The sequence below is a fragment of the Galeopterus variegatus genome, unplaced genomic scaffold (genome assembly GCF_000696425.1).
Source record: "Galeopterus variegatus unplaced genomic scaffold, G_variegatus-3.0.2 Scaffold8932, whole genome shotgun sequence".
Taxonomy (NCBI): domain Eukaryota; kingdom Metazoa; phylum Chordata; class Mammalia; order Dermoptera; family Cynocephalidae; genus Galeopterus; species Galeopterus variegatus.
The window spans coordinates 46727-62963 of record NW_007735043.1 but is presented as its reverse complement, the minus strand read 5'-3'; the positions used below and the strand labels follow the sequence as shown (position 1 = coordinate 62963).

The 16237-nt window shown below is 37.3% G+C and overlaps 1 protein-coding gene and 1 pseudogene across 1 annotated transcript in view; both read left to right on the top strand.

Annotated features, from left to right (window-relative positions):
• Nucleotides 1–11151, top strand: part of IDO1 (indoleamine 2,3-dioxygenase 1) — a 15776-nt gene extending 4625 nt beyond the window's left edge. The window contains exons 2-10 of the mRNA XM_008593266.1: nt 16–111; nt 1003–1122; nt 4393–4511; nt 5583–5597; nt 7199–7298; nt 7826–7943; nt 9005–9056; nt 9605–9753; nt 10683–11151. Coding sequence (XP_008591488.1) covers nt 16–111; nt 1003–1122; nt 4393–4511; nt 5583–5597; nt 7199–7298; nt 7826–7943; nt 9005–9056; nt 9605–9753; nt 10683–11038 — 1125 coding nt within the window. The 3' untranslated portion in view covers nt 11039–11151. The remainder of the gene's footprint in view (nt 1–15; nt 112–1002; nt 1123–4392; nt 4512–5582; nt 5598–7198; nt 7299–7825; nt 7944–9004; nt 9057–9604; nt 9754–10682) is intronic.
• A 2583-nt stretch (nt 11152–13734) lies between these two features.
• LOC103608868 lies at nt 13735–14414 on the top strand (annotated as a pseudogene).
• The last annotated feature ends 1823 nt before the right edge of the window (nt 14415–16237 follow it).

The window sequence follows — 16237 nt, the reverse complement described above, 5'->3', positions numbered from 1 at the left end:
TTTTTTTTTTTCAAGGAGGAACTACCTCATGATTACGATGCCTGGATTTTCATTGCTAAAAATCTGCCGGAACTGATTGAGATTGGCCAGCTTCGGGCAGAAGTTGAAAAGGTTTGAAATATGTATTACATTTGTCTTCTTTTCATGTAGCTTCTTTTAAAACTGTTTTTAAATTTAAATTTATTTTTAAAATTTTATTTGTACATGTTTATGGGGTACAGTTCATTGTTTCAATAATGCATATATTATGTAATGATCTAATCAGAATAGTTAGCATATCTGTCACCTAAACATTTATCATTTCTTTGCAGTTATAACATTCAAGATCCTCTTTTCTGGATATCTTGAAATACACGATACAATATTATTAGCTATTGTCACCCTAGAGCATCAGAACTTATTCTTCCTTTGTACCTGTCACTTTGTAACTTTGTACCATCTACCAGCCTTTCCCTGGCCCCTTTCCCCACTCCCTTTCCCTGCCTTTGATACCACTATTCTATTTCACTCCCTTCTTTCCTCTATTTAAAATTTATTTTTGTTAATTGATCTGTGATAGTTTTATTTATTTTTGGAGTACAATGTGATAATTGAGTATATTCATACCGTGTGCAATGATCCTATCAGGGTGCTTAGTATATCCTTCACCTCAAACATCTGTCACTTCTCTGTGTTAGGAGAATTCAGCATCGTCTTGAGTAGCCATTCGAAGACACACAGCAGTTAGTTTTTAGCTGTAGTCTCCCCACATTACTACAGAACACTAATGACATTCTTCCTGTCTGTCCGCTGTTCTGTACCCACCGACCAGCCTCTCCCCCCACCAGCATTCTCTAATAACCACTGTTCTACTCTCTGCTTCTATGAGACCAGCTTTTTAAAGTTTCCACGTATGAGGGAGAACATATATTTTACAGCTTCTTAACGTGACATTTTGAACTTTGTTTTGAAGCCTAAAACATCACCAGGCTGATTTGAGTCAATCTCTCCATCTGTTCTCAGTTACCGATGCTCAGCGTTGATGACCTCCAGGGGCACAAGGTGCAGCGCCTTGCACACCTGGTTCTGGGGTACATCACCATGGCATACGTGTGGGGTCGAGGTGATGGAGATGTCCGTAAGGTTTGGAGATTTTCTGATACTTCTGATGCTGCATGAGAGATGTACATCCAATTTACGTTTAGCATAAGACATTTCTAAATGTATTATAACTGCACTTTGCAAAGTTTGGGTAATGGGAAAAATGGAAAAGAGAGAACAATCATTCACTGACTTAACATGTCAACTGTTATCATTATTATGTTTTCAGTCTTTTACTTATATAACAGTTGATCTATCATGTGCATATACCTATATATCCTGCTTCTTTAACTTAAATTATATTGTAAGCATTTTTTAGTCACTATACAATCACACTAGTCATTTGAAATGACTGCAATTTTCATTGAGTTTCTGAACTTTAGTTTACTTACTAAGTCCTGTATCAATAAATACTTTACTTGTATTTAATATTTCACTATTATAAATAACACTGCAATGAATATCTTTAAATATGAACCAGTGTTCTCTATTTAAGATGTTTGGAAGGTATGCATAGTTTATTAATATTTATAATGCTAAAAGGCTATCTTACATCTGTCAACAGAGGAGAATATATTGGTTTTACTCTAATCTTATCAACATGAGATAACCTTAATTTAACAATAATGTCATCTTATATGTGTATTTATGTGTTATTTATGTGTTATTCTTATTTTTATATAAAAGTATCAATTATGATACTTTAAATAGCCACTATAAATTAAGCTTGATAACAATTTCGCTCTAAATCTAATTAAAAGAGGTTTTTAGTAACCTCTTCCTAGGGATCAGTGAGGGATAGAAGAATGGAGGAGGTCAAATAACGTGTGCCAATTGTGCACCTTTGCCCTTTAGCTCCTCAGTACTGCACCTAAAGTCGCTGTCTTCCTTCTCCATGTAGGGAGGGAGGCCAGAATAAGCGAGGAAAAACACAGCAGACCCAGTTAAATTTGAATTTCAGATAAACAGTACTTTTTTATTATATGTGTTACATATTATGCACATTTATTTGACATCCTGTATTTTATTTGGCAATCCTAATTACATAAAACTCATACAGACTGCAATACCTAACTTGTAAATCCCAAAAGGATAAAATAGATTTCAGAGGCAGCTTCTGATACTTAGTGAAAACTTTTCTTTTTGACAAAGGTAATTGGTGAAAGGTAATAATCTAGCTATTTCTTCCCACACCTGCTTGAAGACAGAGCAGCACATGCAGTCCACTTGTGCGACGAGTCATCTCCTGATATGTGGAGAAGTTGCTCTGTGTAACCACGGGAACACCTTACACTTCCTTCTAGTCATCAAACTGCCACGTCTAGATTCTGGGATGATGCAAAAAGTTTTAAGACTAGTTCTAGTTTTACAACCTAACTTAAAATCTAGCTAAGTGCAAAGTCTCATTAGATTTGCTACAAATTTAATCTAGCTTAGTATACAAACATACTTACTAAGCTAGTAGATTTATATGTACATGTACACGTAGAAGTATTAGTAATGACAGGCACCATATGCTGGGTGCTCAGAGGTTTTAAATAGTAGTCAGTATAATCAAGAAATGCAAAAGAGAGGAACGGAAAAAGAAAGGACACTATCAAAAAACGTGGAGACCAGAATATACATAGCCTAATTGAAAAAATAATAAATTTATCAGACTGGAGATCAGAATTATGAAAGAAAAGATGTAAATGTATTTTTTAAATTTTTCTGAGTTTTGTATACTCCATCATTCTGAAGAGGATCTTAGAAGGTAGCAATATATATATATATATTAAAAAACATTAAGTGAGGAAATTATAGGAAAAAGAAAATAAATGAACAAAAAAACCATATCAACGTAAGGCGCATTTTCCTTGAGAATGGACAAGAAGTTAGAATCTGAGTTTCTAAGCAGCTGCGAGAATGTCTACAGTAGATTAAGATGCGTTTGAACGTTTACTTTCTTTTTCTGAGGTCATTTCAAATTAATTATTGAATAAAACTTTTTCCTCTTTGGTCTCCTTTGATCTTTTCTCTAAATCAGAGAGGGGCAAAATTTATTTCCTTTTGAAACATGCCTAAATAATTCGCCAACCAGAAGGTTTTGGTCCCAGAAGCACGAGTCCTGCAAAGGGAAGCACACGCACGGGTGTAATTTGATGGCCAGTGCTTCTGTTCTCACGCCTGGATCTCTGCCAGGCCTACTAAGCTAATCTCAAGGCACCTGAGTTGTAACTCCCATGGTTTTCACAAAACTGTGGAGTGGGCTTTGTCATCATGCCATCGTTACCATCGAAGTTCTACCACCCAGTACCCCAGACTGGCCACACAGCCCTGGTTAGATCCGCATATTCCAGCCAAAGACGGCTAATGATAATGATCACCTAATTCCTACATAGGACCATCCAATTCTAAGCCAAAAGACAGATAGATAAAGTGAGGCAGATAAAGAATAAACGTTCAACTTTATGACTAAAACAGAACGTGGTCTGTTGGGGAACATGTCCTGCGGCTAGCTAAAAGTGCACCCCAGAATCAGGCTGACTTCCCATGTAGCTCAGGCAGGGCTGGACCACTGCAGCATCGCCCTGTGGGGGCAGGCAACGTATGTGGCTGAACACAGCAGAATTCTGCGAGTAGCAGGCTCAGGAGAAGAAGAGTTGGGAGAAAAAGGGGCAGAGCTTCTGTGCCACCTCTGAGGAAGGGTGAGTGAAAGAGCTGAGCTGAGCCAAGCGCATCATCCCACTTGATGTATTTCCACGTGGAAATGCAAAGCAAAGGGAAAGGAGATCCCCCTCCAGCGCCAGTATGTCTTAGAGGCCGAGCGTAATGTCGCTGTATGGTGAAGCTTTCTTCAAAAACATCATCCAGGAGAGAGTTTCTTTCTGCACTGTGTTGTGAGAGCAGCAATCTGTCTACACTTCTAGTATGCATCCTATCCAAAAGTGTTGATTACAAAGATATTAAGCATCTTTGAGACAATTGATTTTATCTTTTTATTGCTGGTGGATAATGTGGTATCTTGCATAGAAAAATTGCTTACAGATATTCACGGGACAGATGGATGAATGAATGAAGACTAACTCCCAAGGCCATCAGAAAGACAAAGAGGCAGCCTTTGCTCCTCTTGCTCCCTTTTTCCTCTCTATCAACCCAAATCCAAAATATAAACATTTAATAATTTAAGTTATGAAATGAGAAAGAGAAAAAATTACATCCGTTTGTTTTCACAGTGCCATTATACAGAACAGCTCATATTTTGGTAGCCAGGAGGCAGAAGAAAAGGTAAGACATTTCGATGGTTGAAGCTAAACAATGTGTTGTTACTAGGTCTTGCCAAGCAACATTGCTGTTCCTTACTGCAAACTCTCTGAGAAGCTAGGACTGCCTCCTATTCTGGTTTATGCAGACTGTGTCTTGGCTAATTGGAAGAAGAAGGATCCCAGAGGGTATGTAAACTGTTATTATAACAAAAATTGAAGGAGTGCATGCTATTTAAACCAAAAGGTGGTTTTTTATTGATTTAATTTTTGGCAGCACATCTGCTTCTCTGTTGTTGAGCATGGTTTCTCAAATTGCTGCACCTGTAACTAGAAATGTACTGTACATACATGAGAGAGAGGTGCATAGTTCACATACACTAAAATGCACAAACCCTAAGCATTCAGTTTGAATTTGACTATTGTACCTATGCATGTAACTACCACCCTAGGCAAAATACAGAATATTTCCATCACCTCAGAAAATTCCATTCAATTGCATTCCCTGCCTCAGGACTAAGCATTCAGTTTGAATTTGACTATTGTACCTATGCATGTAACTACCACCCTAGGCAAAAAGCAGAATATTTCCATCACTTCAGAAAATTCCATTCAATTGCATTCCCTGCCTCAGGCACATATATTCTCCATTGTCTTATCAAAAATTAACTTGTTTTGTTATTGGGTTTCATGTCAACAAATCATGGAGCACGTATTGTTTTGTGTCTGGCTTCCTTTGATTAATAAATTTTTGAGATCCTACACATGTAATTTTTAAGTAGCCAGTTTCATTGAAGACGTAACACATCTTCAGCAGTAGAGTCAGTGATGTCTGGGCTCTCGGGGCAGGCAGCTCAGAGTCTAGGCCTCTGCTACCCATTTAGTTTTGGGGCCTGCCACAATAAGGGACAAGCAAATCAAATGCCCCATGGGTCTGTACCCATATAGAGGAGTATTCTGCACACAAGAATACCACAAAATGGAAGGATTTCATCCAGAAAGTGCTTATTAGTAACAGCTAGTTCTGACTACCCACATGTATTTCTTGCATATTTAATTTTTTATTTCACTTATTAGTTAAATGTTGGCAATACCTGTATGAGAAATACAAAAAACATAATTTTCTTTTTTACCTGTGTCTTACCTCTGTCTGATAGGTCAGTAGTATTCAGTGTAATAACAATAATGCAAAACAACTTGATTTTTAATTTTGTTTCTCTCTTTTTGAATTGGCCCATTGCTTCATGGCTGCTTTCGTAGGTCCATGACTTATGAGTAAGTATTTGATTTTTATTTTATGGAAAGAATATTTGCTATCCAAAGTGAATGTAGGCTTATCAATATACCCCAAAAGCCTTCTTTAAATGATCAATTAATTCAGGCCAAATACTTTTAAGTAATTTTTTAAAGAGCAAATAATCCCAGTCCTTAATTATATCTGTGACTGTGATATGACTTTATCTACTTGATGTTATAGCTATGGATAGATACAAAAGTACTACATGCATACATATAGATATAATTAATATGCATAAATAGAAAATGCACATACATCTGTGTATCTGTGATTTAATAACCTCTGTAGCCAGAACTAGTTATTAGTGTCAATAAGAAATCCTAAAGAAACCTGTTCTTTTTGATCCAATCCTTACTGCTTTTGACCTATGTACTAAACGTAGGCTAAGAGCTGGGGAAACTGAACTAAATATTATAGGTATAAGCCTGCTCTGGTGAAGCTAGACTAATAGAGAAGGAAGGAGATTTATGAAAATTAGTGAAATACATTGCCATATGACTAAGAGAAGGGGTAAGAAGATAAAATACTGGGAGCGCTAACCAAGTAAAAGGGGTGAAGGGTGGAATCACTGAAGCAAATTATTTAAGTTGAGCCCTAAAAAAAAAGTAGAAGAAAGAGTAGAAGAAAAGATGAGAGCGTTAACAGTGGAGGAACCAGCAAGTGTGAAGGCCTTGAAGTGACAAAAACTTGGTGTGTTATCAAAGCTGAAAGATGGCTAATGCCCCTGACAAATGTTGAATAGTGAAAGTAACAGTATGAAAAAACGATGAAGAAATATATTTTCTTAAAAGGTAAAGTAAGACTTCGTTGGATATGATAGTTTAAAAAAAGTATCTTAAATGAGAAACTGGAAGGTTTTTAAACAGGAGGATGATAAAATCAGTCCCATTTTACAGATGAGAACATTGAGGCAGAGATAGATGATATTTCTTGCCCAAGGTCACAGAGCAAATAAGTTGCAAAGGTTCTCCAGCTTCAGAAACTGTGAATTTAACCACCACAAAATTCACAGATATAAATGCCGAAACCACGTTTGCAGCAATGCCAAAACTTCAGTAGAAAAATGTGGTCTAACCAATTATTTGAATTTCTTGGTCATTTCCTTCATAAAGTAAATAAACCACTGAGAAATTAAATCAGATTCACAGATAAAAGCATGAGTAAGAATATATTAATTTTTTTTAAAAGACTCAAAACTCTGCATCACAGATATCTCTATAAATGCTGAGTATAAATCTATGGTAATGTATATATGTAAAAAGGAGATATATATGTAAAAAGTTAATGGGGTAATAGAAACAGAACTAGTTTTGGAGTTTCTAGTTCCAAGTCCCAGAATAAAATTTCAGTCCTAGCTTAACCTATGTATGTACTATTAATTACATGACAATGCATCTAACAGCTGAGTTCTAACTTTCTTAACTATGTAATTAAGGTAGTGAGATCTGCCATAACTTGCTCAAAAATTTATTTTGAAAATAAAATAGGATAAATAGAAATGCTTGAAAACTGTAAGGTATTCTACAAACATACCATTATTTTTGCTAAATGCCTTGCCTTCCTTGACTGCTCTTCTTAGGAACATGGACATTTTGTTCTACTTTCCTGGTGGGGACTGTGGTAAAGGATTCTTCCTGGTTTCTCTATTGGTGGAATTAGCAGCAGCTTCTGCGATCAAAGTACGTCCATCTACACTTGAAAATTTGTATGTCAATTCACATAAGCAGAGCAATCACTTAGTATCTGACCTGTATTAAGCAGGAATTAACTTTATCCTGACTAAATACAGCATTAGATCATTTAACTGGGAATAAGAGATGATCTGTATCACCTAAAATAAAATCTGAGTGCAATATATTTAGAGTCAAATTTGAAATCCCTTTTAAAAATAAAAATTTTCAATGCAATTTGGCAATGGAACTTTAAGACATAGCCATGTAAATCCAGTTGTTTTGACTAGTAGAAATAGAAATGGAAACATATACATTAAAAACTATATAAACATCTCTAAATTAAATATTAAAGGAATAAAGACAAAGCCAAGCTTATAAAAAATTAGTAGAAGGAAACTAGCCAAATAGGGTGCTCACCCCAGGAAAGAAGCGTAAAGTCCCAAATTTAATTTAGGGATTAAGGTTTGGGAGAATTTTATTCTATGTTTACTGCTAGGGAATCTTAAGTGTCTGTCTTTTTTTTTTTTTTTAAGGTAATCCCCATTATACTCAGTGCCATTCAACATCAGGACCTGGATACTCTGCGAAAGGCACTGCTCGATATAGCTTCTTGTCTGTACAAAGCCCGTGAAGTATTTTACCAAATTCATGGCAAGTATTATAGCCTGTATAACCTTCTAGACTGACAGTCTAATGTTTCTGATTGTCTGAGGTCTACATCGCAGTTGTCGGGAAAAGGGAAGAAAAACCAGGTGTCACTTAGTGTGTTTTCCACCTCAAGTATTTTATTTCACTCAATCATTACACTTCCCATGCGGTAGGTTTTATTATCTCCATTTTACAGATAAGGGAATCTAAATTCAGAGAGATAAAATAAACGATTTAAGATTAGACAGACAGTAATCTTACACAATCCCAAACTGGGTCTATTTGACTCTAAAGAGCTCTCTTGCCTCCCTCTAAAAACCATGGAGAAGCTTGCTAAATGTGAAGGCAGTTTAAGTTCTGAGAAACTTAGCTTCTGCTTGAGAAGCATTCTTTGCTACTGCTGCTTTTTCATACATTAAACAAACAACACAGAAAAGCCGACGAGCTCAAAAGTTGTTGCAAAATTAAAAGCTGAAAAACCACAAAAACCCAAAATGTGCATAAGCAATGATTTGCAAAAGGAAATCTGCCCTACTGGACACACTTAACAAATATGTGGCTGTTTTCCACTGGGCTTTGAGTTACTACTGATTGGTCCTGGGCAAGGAGTTAGGTCTTCCGATCAAATGTGATAGGAAGCTCTAGGAAGGGAGTCCCAGGGCTGCTGGGTTTTTTGTTTCCTTTTTTGTTTGTTTGTTTGTTTCTTTCTTTATGTAAACAATTTGTCTGTTATGTCAGTAAGCACATAAGGCAGTCCTAAAGAAATGTTGACGGTTTGGCCTCCTGATGGTGCATGGTAGGTGGGTGGGTAGGTGGCTTCTCAACAGGAGCTGAATAGCAGCCCAGTAGTAGACACCATTCAGTGGACACAGGTGACCAGTGGGTCTCCTCTGGGGGGTGCACAGGAGAGGGTGGGCTTGTCTGCAGCGGCACTGCTCAGTACAGACTGACCTAATGCCTTTCCTGCAGCCCGTGCTGAGATCCATTACCACTTATTCACAGCACCTTGATTTCCCTGTGTACCTCTGATGCTGCCTAATTAAACACATTCCATCTTTTTACAGAACACGTGGACCCAAAACTATTTTTCGGTGTTCTTCGTATTTATTTGTCTGGGTATGTAGTCTTATGCTTGAGTTTGTTTTCTCTCAATTAACATAAAAAACACATCAAATTCCCCTTGATGGTCTGTACTATCCATTAGGTTTATGTAACAATTTATATCCTAAGACACATGTTGTAGAGAAAGAATAAACTGTTTTCTCTGCTATTACTTGTCCAGGGATGCCCTGGAAGAACACAGGAAAGCTAGTCATTTTTAAAGATTGGAGGGCTGGCGGCTTAGCTAAGTTGGTTAGAGTGTGGTGCTGATAACATCAAGGTCCAGGATCCAATCCCTGTACCACCCAGCCACCAAAATAAAATAAAATAAAATAAAAAGATTGGAGTGATCTGTGTTAATGCAAAGGCAAAGGTAAGATTCCATTCCTGGAAAATTTATGCCAAATTTGCTTTGAATTATGTCATTATTCTCACAGAAGGGGTGGCAAGAAGAATTGTGACATCTACTTTTTGTCACCTTCTCTTCACCTCTAGTGCAAGATTTTATATCTGAAAATTGGCAATTAATCCAAAGAAAAATGTTTCTTTTCTCTCCGGCCTAGCTGGAAAGGCAACTCCCAGCTGCCAGAGGGTCTGCTGTATGAGGGGGTCTGGGATACCCCAAAGAAGTTCGCAGGGGGCAGTGCAGCCCAAAGCAGCATCTTTCAATGCTTTGATGTCCTGCTGGGTATCCAGCAGAGTGCTGGTGGAGGTGAGTGGAGAGTGAGAGGCAATGATCATCTCTTAGGTTGATACATTAGTGTTTTGATATCCAAGAAGCGCCTTCCCACCAACATCTCTAGGCTTATATGGCACTCTTAGGAGAATCAACGCAGTAGGGACTTCCATACCATCATTCCATGTCACAGATGTAGAAGCAGAAACTAACTGCTTGTTTAACCAGCTAGAAAGCAGCAGAGCCAATACTCAAAACCAAGTTCATCACTCGTATGTAAAGCTTGATTGACTGGTGCAGCTAGTATCACATGCTCTGAAGGTGTATGATCAGATTCAGAAAGAGGAAGTCACCTGCCAATGAGACAGGGCTGTGAGTAGAGAATAGGGAGGTGGACACCTTAGTGACAAGGTTAACGATCCAGCGCCTGGAGAGCCCGTCAACGCTTGTGTCAGAGTATGACGATGTGGCACATTCATTACTTTTCTCCCAGGTGCTTAGGAGAGGAAGAAGCTCTGGGAGAAGTTCTTTTTCTTTTCTCTGTTTTCTTAAACTTTTATGTAACAAAGAATAAAGTGTTGGGCTGGATAACAATATGACTTTTCCTTAATTAAAAATGATCTCTTAGACTCAGTGCCATGATCTGTCAATACATATACCCTGTCTATACCACTGGCTTCCAGGAAGGAGCAAATACAGCAAAAAAAAAACTGATAAAGCACAAACAAAAATCTTTATTATGAAAGAATGAGTTAGCCCATCTGGTTTTCAGAATTAACAATATTTTACAAGAATCACCACTGTTAGTAGCAAGACTAACCACTGTTTGGCCTCAAATAGGATGGTCTTAGCCCCAGAGCCTCCTGCAGAGGTGTTGGTTGATGACCCCCACCCTCTCTGACTTCACTCTGGATTGGGGGATGCTTTAGCCTCCCTGTCACTAAATCTTGCTCTTGTTCCTATAGAATCTGCTGCCAAGTTCCTCCAGGAAATGAGAACATACATGCCACCAGCTCACCAGGACTTTCTTCACTCATTAGAGGCAGGTCCTTCTGTCCGCGAGTTTGTCCTGTCCAACAGTGATGCCAGCCTGAAGGAAGCTTATGATGAGTGTGTGAGAGCTCTGGTCTCCCTGAGGAACTACCACTTGCAAATAGTAGCCAAGTACATTGTGATCCCTGCACGCCAGCAGTCCGGGAAAAATGAAGCCTCTGAAGAGCCATCAGAACTGGAAAACAAGGGAACTGGAGGCACCGATATCATGAATTTCCTAAAGAGTGTAAGAAGTGCAACTGAGAAATCCCTTTTGAAGGAAGGTTAATGGAACCCAAGCAAGGGTGCATTTTATCAAAACAAAGACACATCTGCATATATTCTGGCTCATTATATAAGACCCTTGAATTAATAATATGCAATGTCTTAATAATACACTATGAGTTTTTAAAATAAATTTTTTCTTATATCTGTGCATTCCTTACAACAAAAGATAACTAATAAAAGATAAGTATGCAAAATAATATTAGAAGTAGTGTGATCTATATTTCATAATTGGAATATAATGATGAAATTCAATAAATAAAAATGTATGTAAGATATAATAAATCTTGTTTCATGTGTAACTGTGATTATATATTCCTCCAGATGAGACCTACTCCCACTGGTAACCCTTCTGCAGGGCTAACAGATACCTGTACTTTCCCTATGTCAGTATCATTCTTTTTTATAATTACCTGTTTGCTTGTCTGTATTCTCATTACACAATAAGCTTTGTGATGCCAGGAACACTCTGTATTGTGTACCAGACCCAGGCATTCCCAGTTCTCAGTGGATACTTCGTAAATATCAGCTAAATGAATATATAAAAGAATGAATGACTGTACGAATAAATCAATCTAAGCTAACAAGAAGAGATCACCTTTGAAATCAATTTCTCTTGGGAGGCTGAGGTTATTGGGCACTCACACTCTGGCATGAATTTATTAAATAATAGAATTCTAGAAAGTTAGGGCTTGAAAAGAACTTAAAAGTCATCTGAGCCAAACTCTTTATTGTAGAGATGACAGAGCTGGTGCTGTAGACTGGATGCCACCGCCCCCCCAATCTCCTTGACCCCTACTGTTAACTGCTGAGGATGGGAAATCCTATTATGGTAATTGAAAGGTAGGGCCTTAAAGAGGTGATTAGATTACAGGACCATGCCATGGTAAATGGATTAGAAATGGTGGTTATGGGCATGGTTCTGAGGGCTTTAAAAAGAGTGAATGAGGAGGTTAGTCTCTGCTCTGCTCTGGACTTTCCTGCCTCAGAAACTGTGAGCAATAAATCTAAATGACGCAGTTCCAGGTTTTTGTTATAAGCAACAGAAGCAAGCTAATACAGTTGGGCTCACAAAGATGAGGTAGCTCAAGGCTCACCACTCCGAGCTCCTTACATCCTTTAAGCAGGAGTCAGTGCATAGTCATGTGGCTGTCATTGGTCAGCCATGAGCTAGAAATAGAAATCTACTTATTTCCATAGAAGTTTTTTGTGTCACAATAAACAATTGAAAAGTTAAAAGTTCTTACAGGCTAAAAATTTGTCATATAAACATGCACTTGATGGTTACTATGGTTTCTAAGGTTCTTGCCAAGTCTTAGACAATGGTCCACACAAGGCATGAATCCCATCTTCAGCACCTCAGGCAATCTAGCAAACTCTTACTTTGAGCTTGCTTTGACAATTGCTGCTCCATGTGATCTTTATAGCTTAACTCATTTAATCTTCAAAGTATCACTATGAAGCAGGTACTATTATTTTACAAATGAGGAAATTGAGATACCAAGAGATCAAGAAATGTGTCCAAGAACATAATGAGAGGCAGAGCTAGGGTATAAACCCAGGTAGTTTGGCTCCAAATATTGAGAAGAAGTGCACGCAGTATCTGCAGGAACCCTTCTAGAGAGGGGCCTCCTTAACACACAGCCGCACAACTCGCCTTTGCATAGGCACTCTTCCAGCGCTTAATGCTTAAAAGTTAGCAAAGCACTTTTTTTCCTAATCTCAATCATCTCTCAAGGACAAGACTTCAGACTGTATTTCTGTTGGGCAATTGCCTTTCTAATTGTTAAAGTAATAATACAACGTGTGTGTGCTAGAGGCACAGAATAGGAGATGATCCATTCTTCTTGGAAAGATGAGGACAGTTTGTTTACAGGACGTAACTTAGATACTTACCTTTAAAGTTGAACCGATCGTTGCAGCTTACTTGAAATTTTTCACCTGAATTTCTAGTATTAGATACACAAGCAAACATATAAGTTTTCTTGTCGACCTAACCTTATACAATTCAGGAAGTAAATATTAAAAAAATATGAATTCTGTCAGGGGGCATCGGAATCACCTAATATATAAAATCTTCTGGTAGAGCAACTTTCCTAAACTATAAATTAATAATTATAGTTAATGCTTAATTCTTCCATATGCCTGTTACTATTCTAAAAGTTACACATATATTAATTCACTTAATCATTACAATGAAACTATGAGATAGGTACTACTTCTAGCTACTTTTTCCTATAAGGAAATTGATACCTGATGGAGTTCAGTGTCTTCAAAAGCCACACAGCCATGACAAAGCAAAAGAAGGAACCCAGGAAATCTGACTCCAGAATGTTTTAAACCACTGTACAGTACAACCTTCTCTGTAGGAAAAAATTCTCTCATAAGAGAACTCTGTTCCTTTTGACCTTTTGCTATCAAAGTATTGGATACTTGATTGCGTAAGTCCCTCCAAAATTTTCAATTCACACATGACTTTCTATTGTGCTGTAGTAATAAGAGATCAGTGGAGGTGAGGTGGTAAGAAGACCTACTTCTGTTCCCATCACTGCTGTGTGGAGGAGTGGCCCAGGCTTTTCAAAGTGGAAGCTTTGAGGCATGTCTCTGACCTTGGAAGGTACCCTGGAGACCTTTAGGAGGCTCTATCTTTGCAATAGAAGCTGAAGCCTAGGGAACTGAGCTTAATGGATGCCTGGAAATATGGTAACCTTCATCAGAAAGAAGATGGAGTGTTTCCAAGTTGGAAATCTGCTCCACAAGGAATCATTTGCTGGTGTCTACAGAGCTAAGTCCATTCACACTGGTTTGGAAGTTTCTGTCAAAATGATTGATAAGAAAGCTTTAATGGTAGAGTCCAACATGAGGTGGAAGTACATGGCCAAGTGGAATATCCTTCTACCTTGGAGCTTCATAACTATTTTGAAGATAGCAAGTATGTGTACCTGGTATTAAAAATGTACCATAATAGAGAAAGAAACAGGTGTCTAAAGAACAGGATGAAAGTCTTCTCAGGAAGTGAAGCTGGACACTTCATACACCAGATCATCACAAGAATGGGTATCTTCATTATAATTGTACAGTGGGAATTCACAGTTTCTCCCCTCTTATGCATAATGTGAACATTGATGTCACCAATTCGGGGCCATCAATTCATTTGAAAATGCCATATAAACAGCACTGTACTCTATGTGGAACTCCTAATTGCATTTTCCTAGAAATTGCAAAAAACACATGCTCTTGAATATAATGCTTGGTCCACAGGCTGTATGCTTTATACATTACTCATTGAGAGGCCACCTTTCAACATTGACCCAGTCAGGAACACATTAAATAAAGTAGCGCTGGCAGATTATAAAATGTCACCATTGTTTCCTGAATAAAGCAAAACTTGAAAAGTGAAGTCACCATTGGAGTACCAGAAATGTACACTATGAAGCATTGTATCTCCTTTAACTATTCACAGGTTAAAATCAATCAGACTGAAAACCAGAAGGACAGCAGTGAACACACATCATTCTGAGGAGCTGTGCATGAAACATCTAAATACGCTCTTCAGTACACATTGATGAAAACATGATTACGGTCTTGTGCATTACCCAAATGATGGGAGAAGTTTTCTCTTGTTGATAGAGAGCACCCACCTTCTGACATCATCAGTAGGTACAGGTTTGAAAATTTACCAGAAAAGAACTAGAGGAAATATAAATATGCTTCCAGATTTGTGCAGCTTGTAAGATCTATCTCAAAATTATCTATTTTACAAGGTACTATAAACGCATTTTGATGGAAAATTAGCCTGGTGTTGATTTTGATATTTGATATTATGATGGAGCAAAAATATCCAACTGAAGATTTAATTCAAGTGATTAAAATAACTGAAAGATCTCACACCTTTAAAGGAGAAAGTGAAGTTAACAACTTAAAAGAGGAAATAAAAGTATGCATGCTCCAAGCCAGTGAGGGTCACTGTGTGTGTTTAGCACTGGAACCCACCGTCTCAGAAGAGGAAAATGGAAGTGGACGTGCTCCATTCTCCCTGTTAACCTGGCACCTACCACCTCCTCCTACCGGGGATCAGACTTCCCAGTGAGAGATATGGCACCTTTTCATAAAATTATCACAGGTAGTTCTGCTTCTCCACAATGGATGACCATACTTAATTTATCTACTGTTATATTACACAGAATATGGCTGCGCAGCTGTAACTTTGGGACAAACTCTCCTTCTAGTAGTCAAAAAGATTGACTTCCAAAATCAGCACAACTTTTGAAATCTGTCTCCATCACCCAGGGGAGAGAGGTGGCAAAGAGAGTGTAACATATGGCCAATATCTCAATGGCCTTGATTAATACTGGTTGATAAAGGTTTAGCTTCATATGAATAAATTAGTCAGATATGAAGGGGTTAAATGCTTATAAATGAAATTGTCATTGTTTCAAAAATTCTTTTTGTAGTTTGAAATATTAAAGTCATGTTATGGTAAATTAAGTAATAAGTAGCCATGAATGTTTTAGTCATTTCTAAGTAAGTTAAAATACTGAAATATTATTTATTATACATAAGTTTAAGTTTATATACTCTGACATTTTGTTTTTATGTGATATTTAACAAATTAAATATATTTAGAACGTACGTCTTTGCAAAAATTAGGAAATGATTCTCATCTACAAATATTGATATAATACAGTTAGAAATTATTTATTTCCTAGGTTTTTACCACTGGAAATTAGGGTTACTAAACATTAAAATTATAGTTAATATACATAATTAAAACTGCTAGCTATAGGAAAAACAATTCAATATACAAGTGTTTAAGAAAAGTAGGATGTGAGGAAAGTAGGATGTACTTTTTGGTAAAGAAGCTTATAAAAAGAGCATAAAGATGTAGTGTGGTTTTCATTAAAGAAAAAATTTGTCTAGTTTAAAGGTTATTTAAAGGTTATTTCAAGTTAAAAGAATAGAAAATGTTATGGAAACAACTAAAGGGATATAGTTAGAAGAAACTTATTAAAAGTTTATAGAAATTTTGTCTCTTGTGGTCAAAACTAACTGAGATTGGATAGATTTGTTTATTATAAGCTTTTATTGTAATAGGCTCATGGAGGACCACTTACGATGGTGCCACCCAAAGGTACTCTAAATGGTGACTCCCGCCTTATGGGACTTTCCCATTTAAAAAAAAAAAAAAAAAAGGAACTCATAA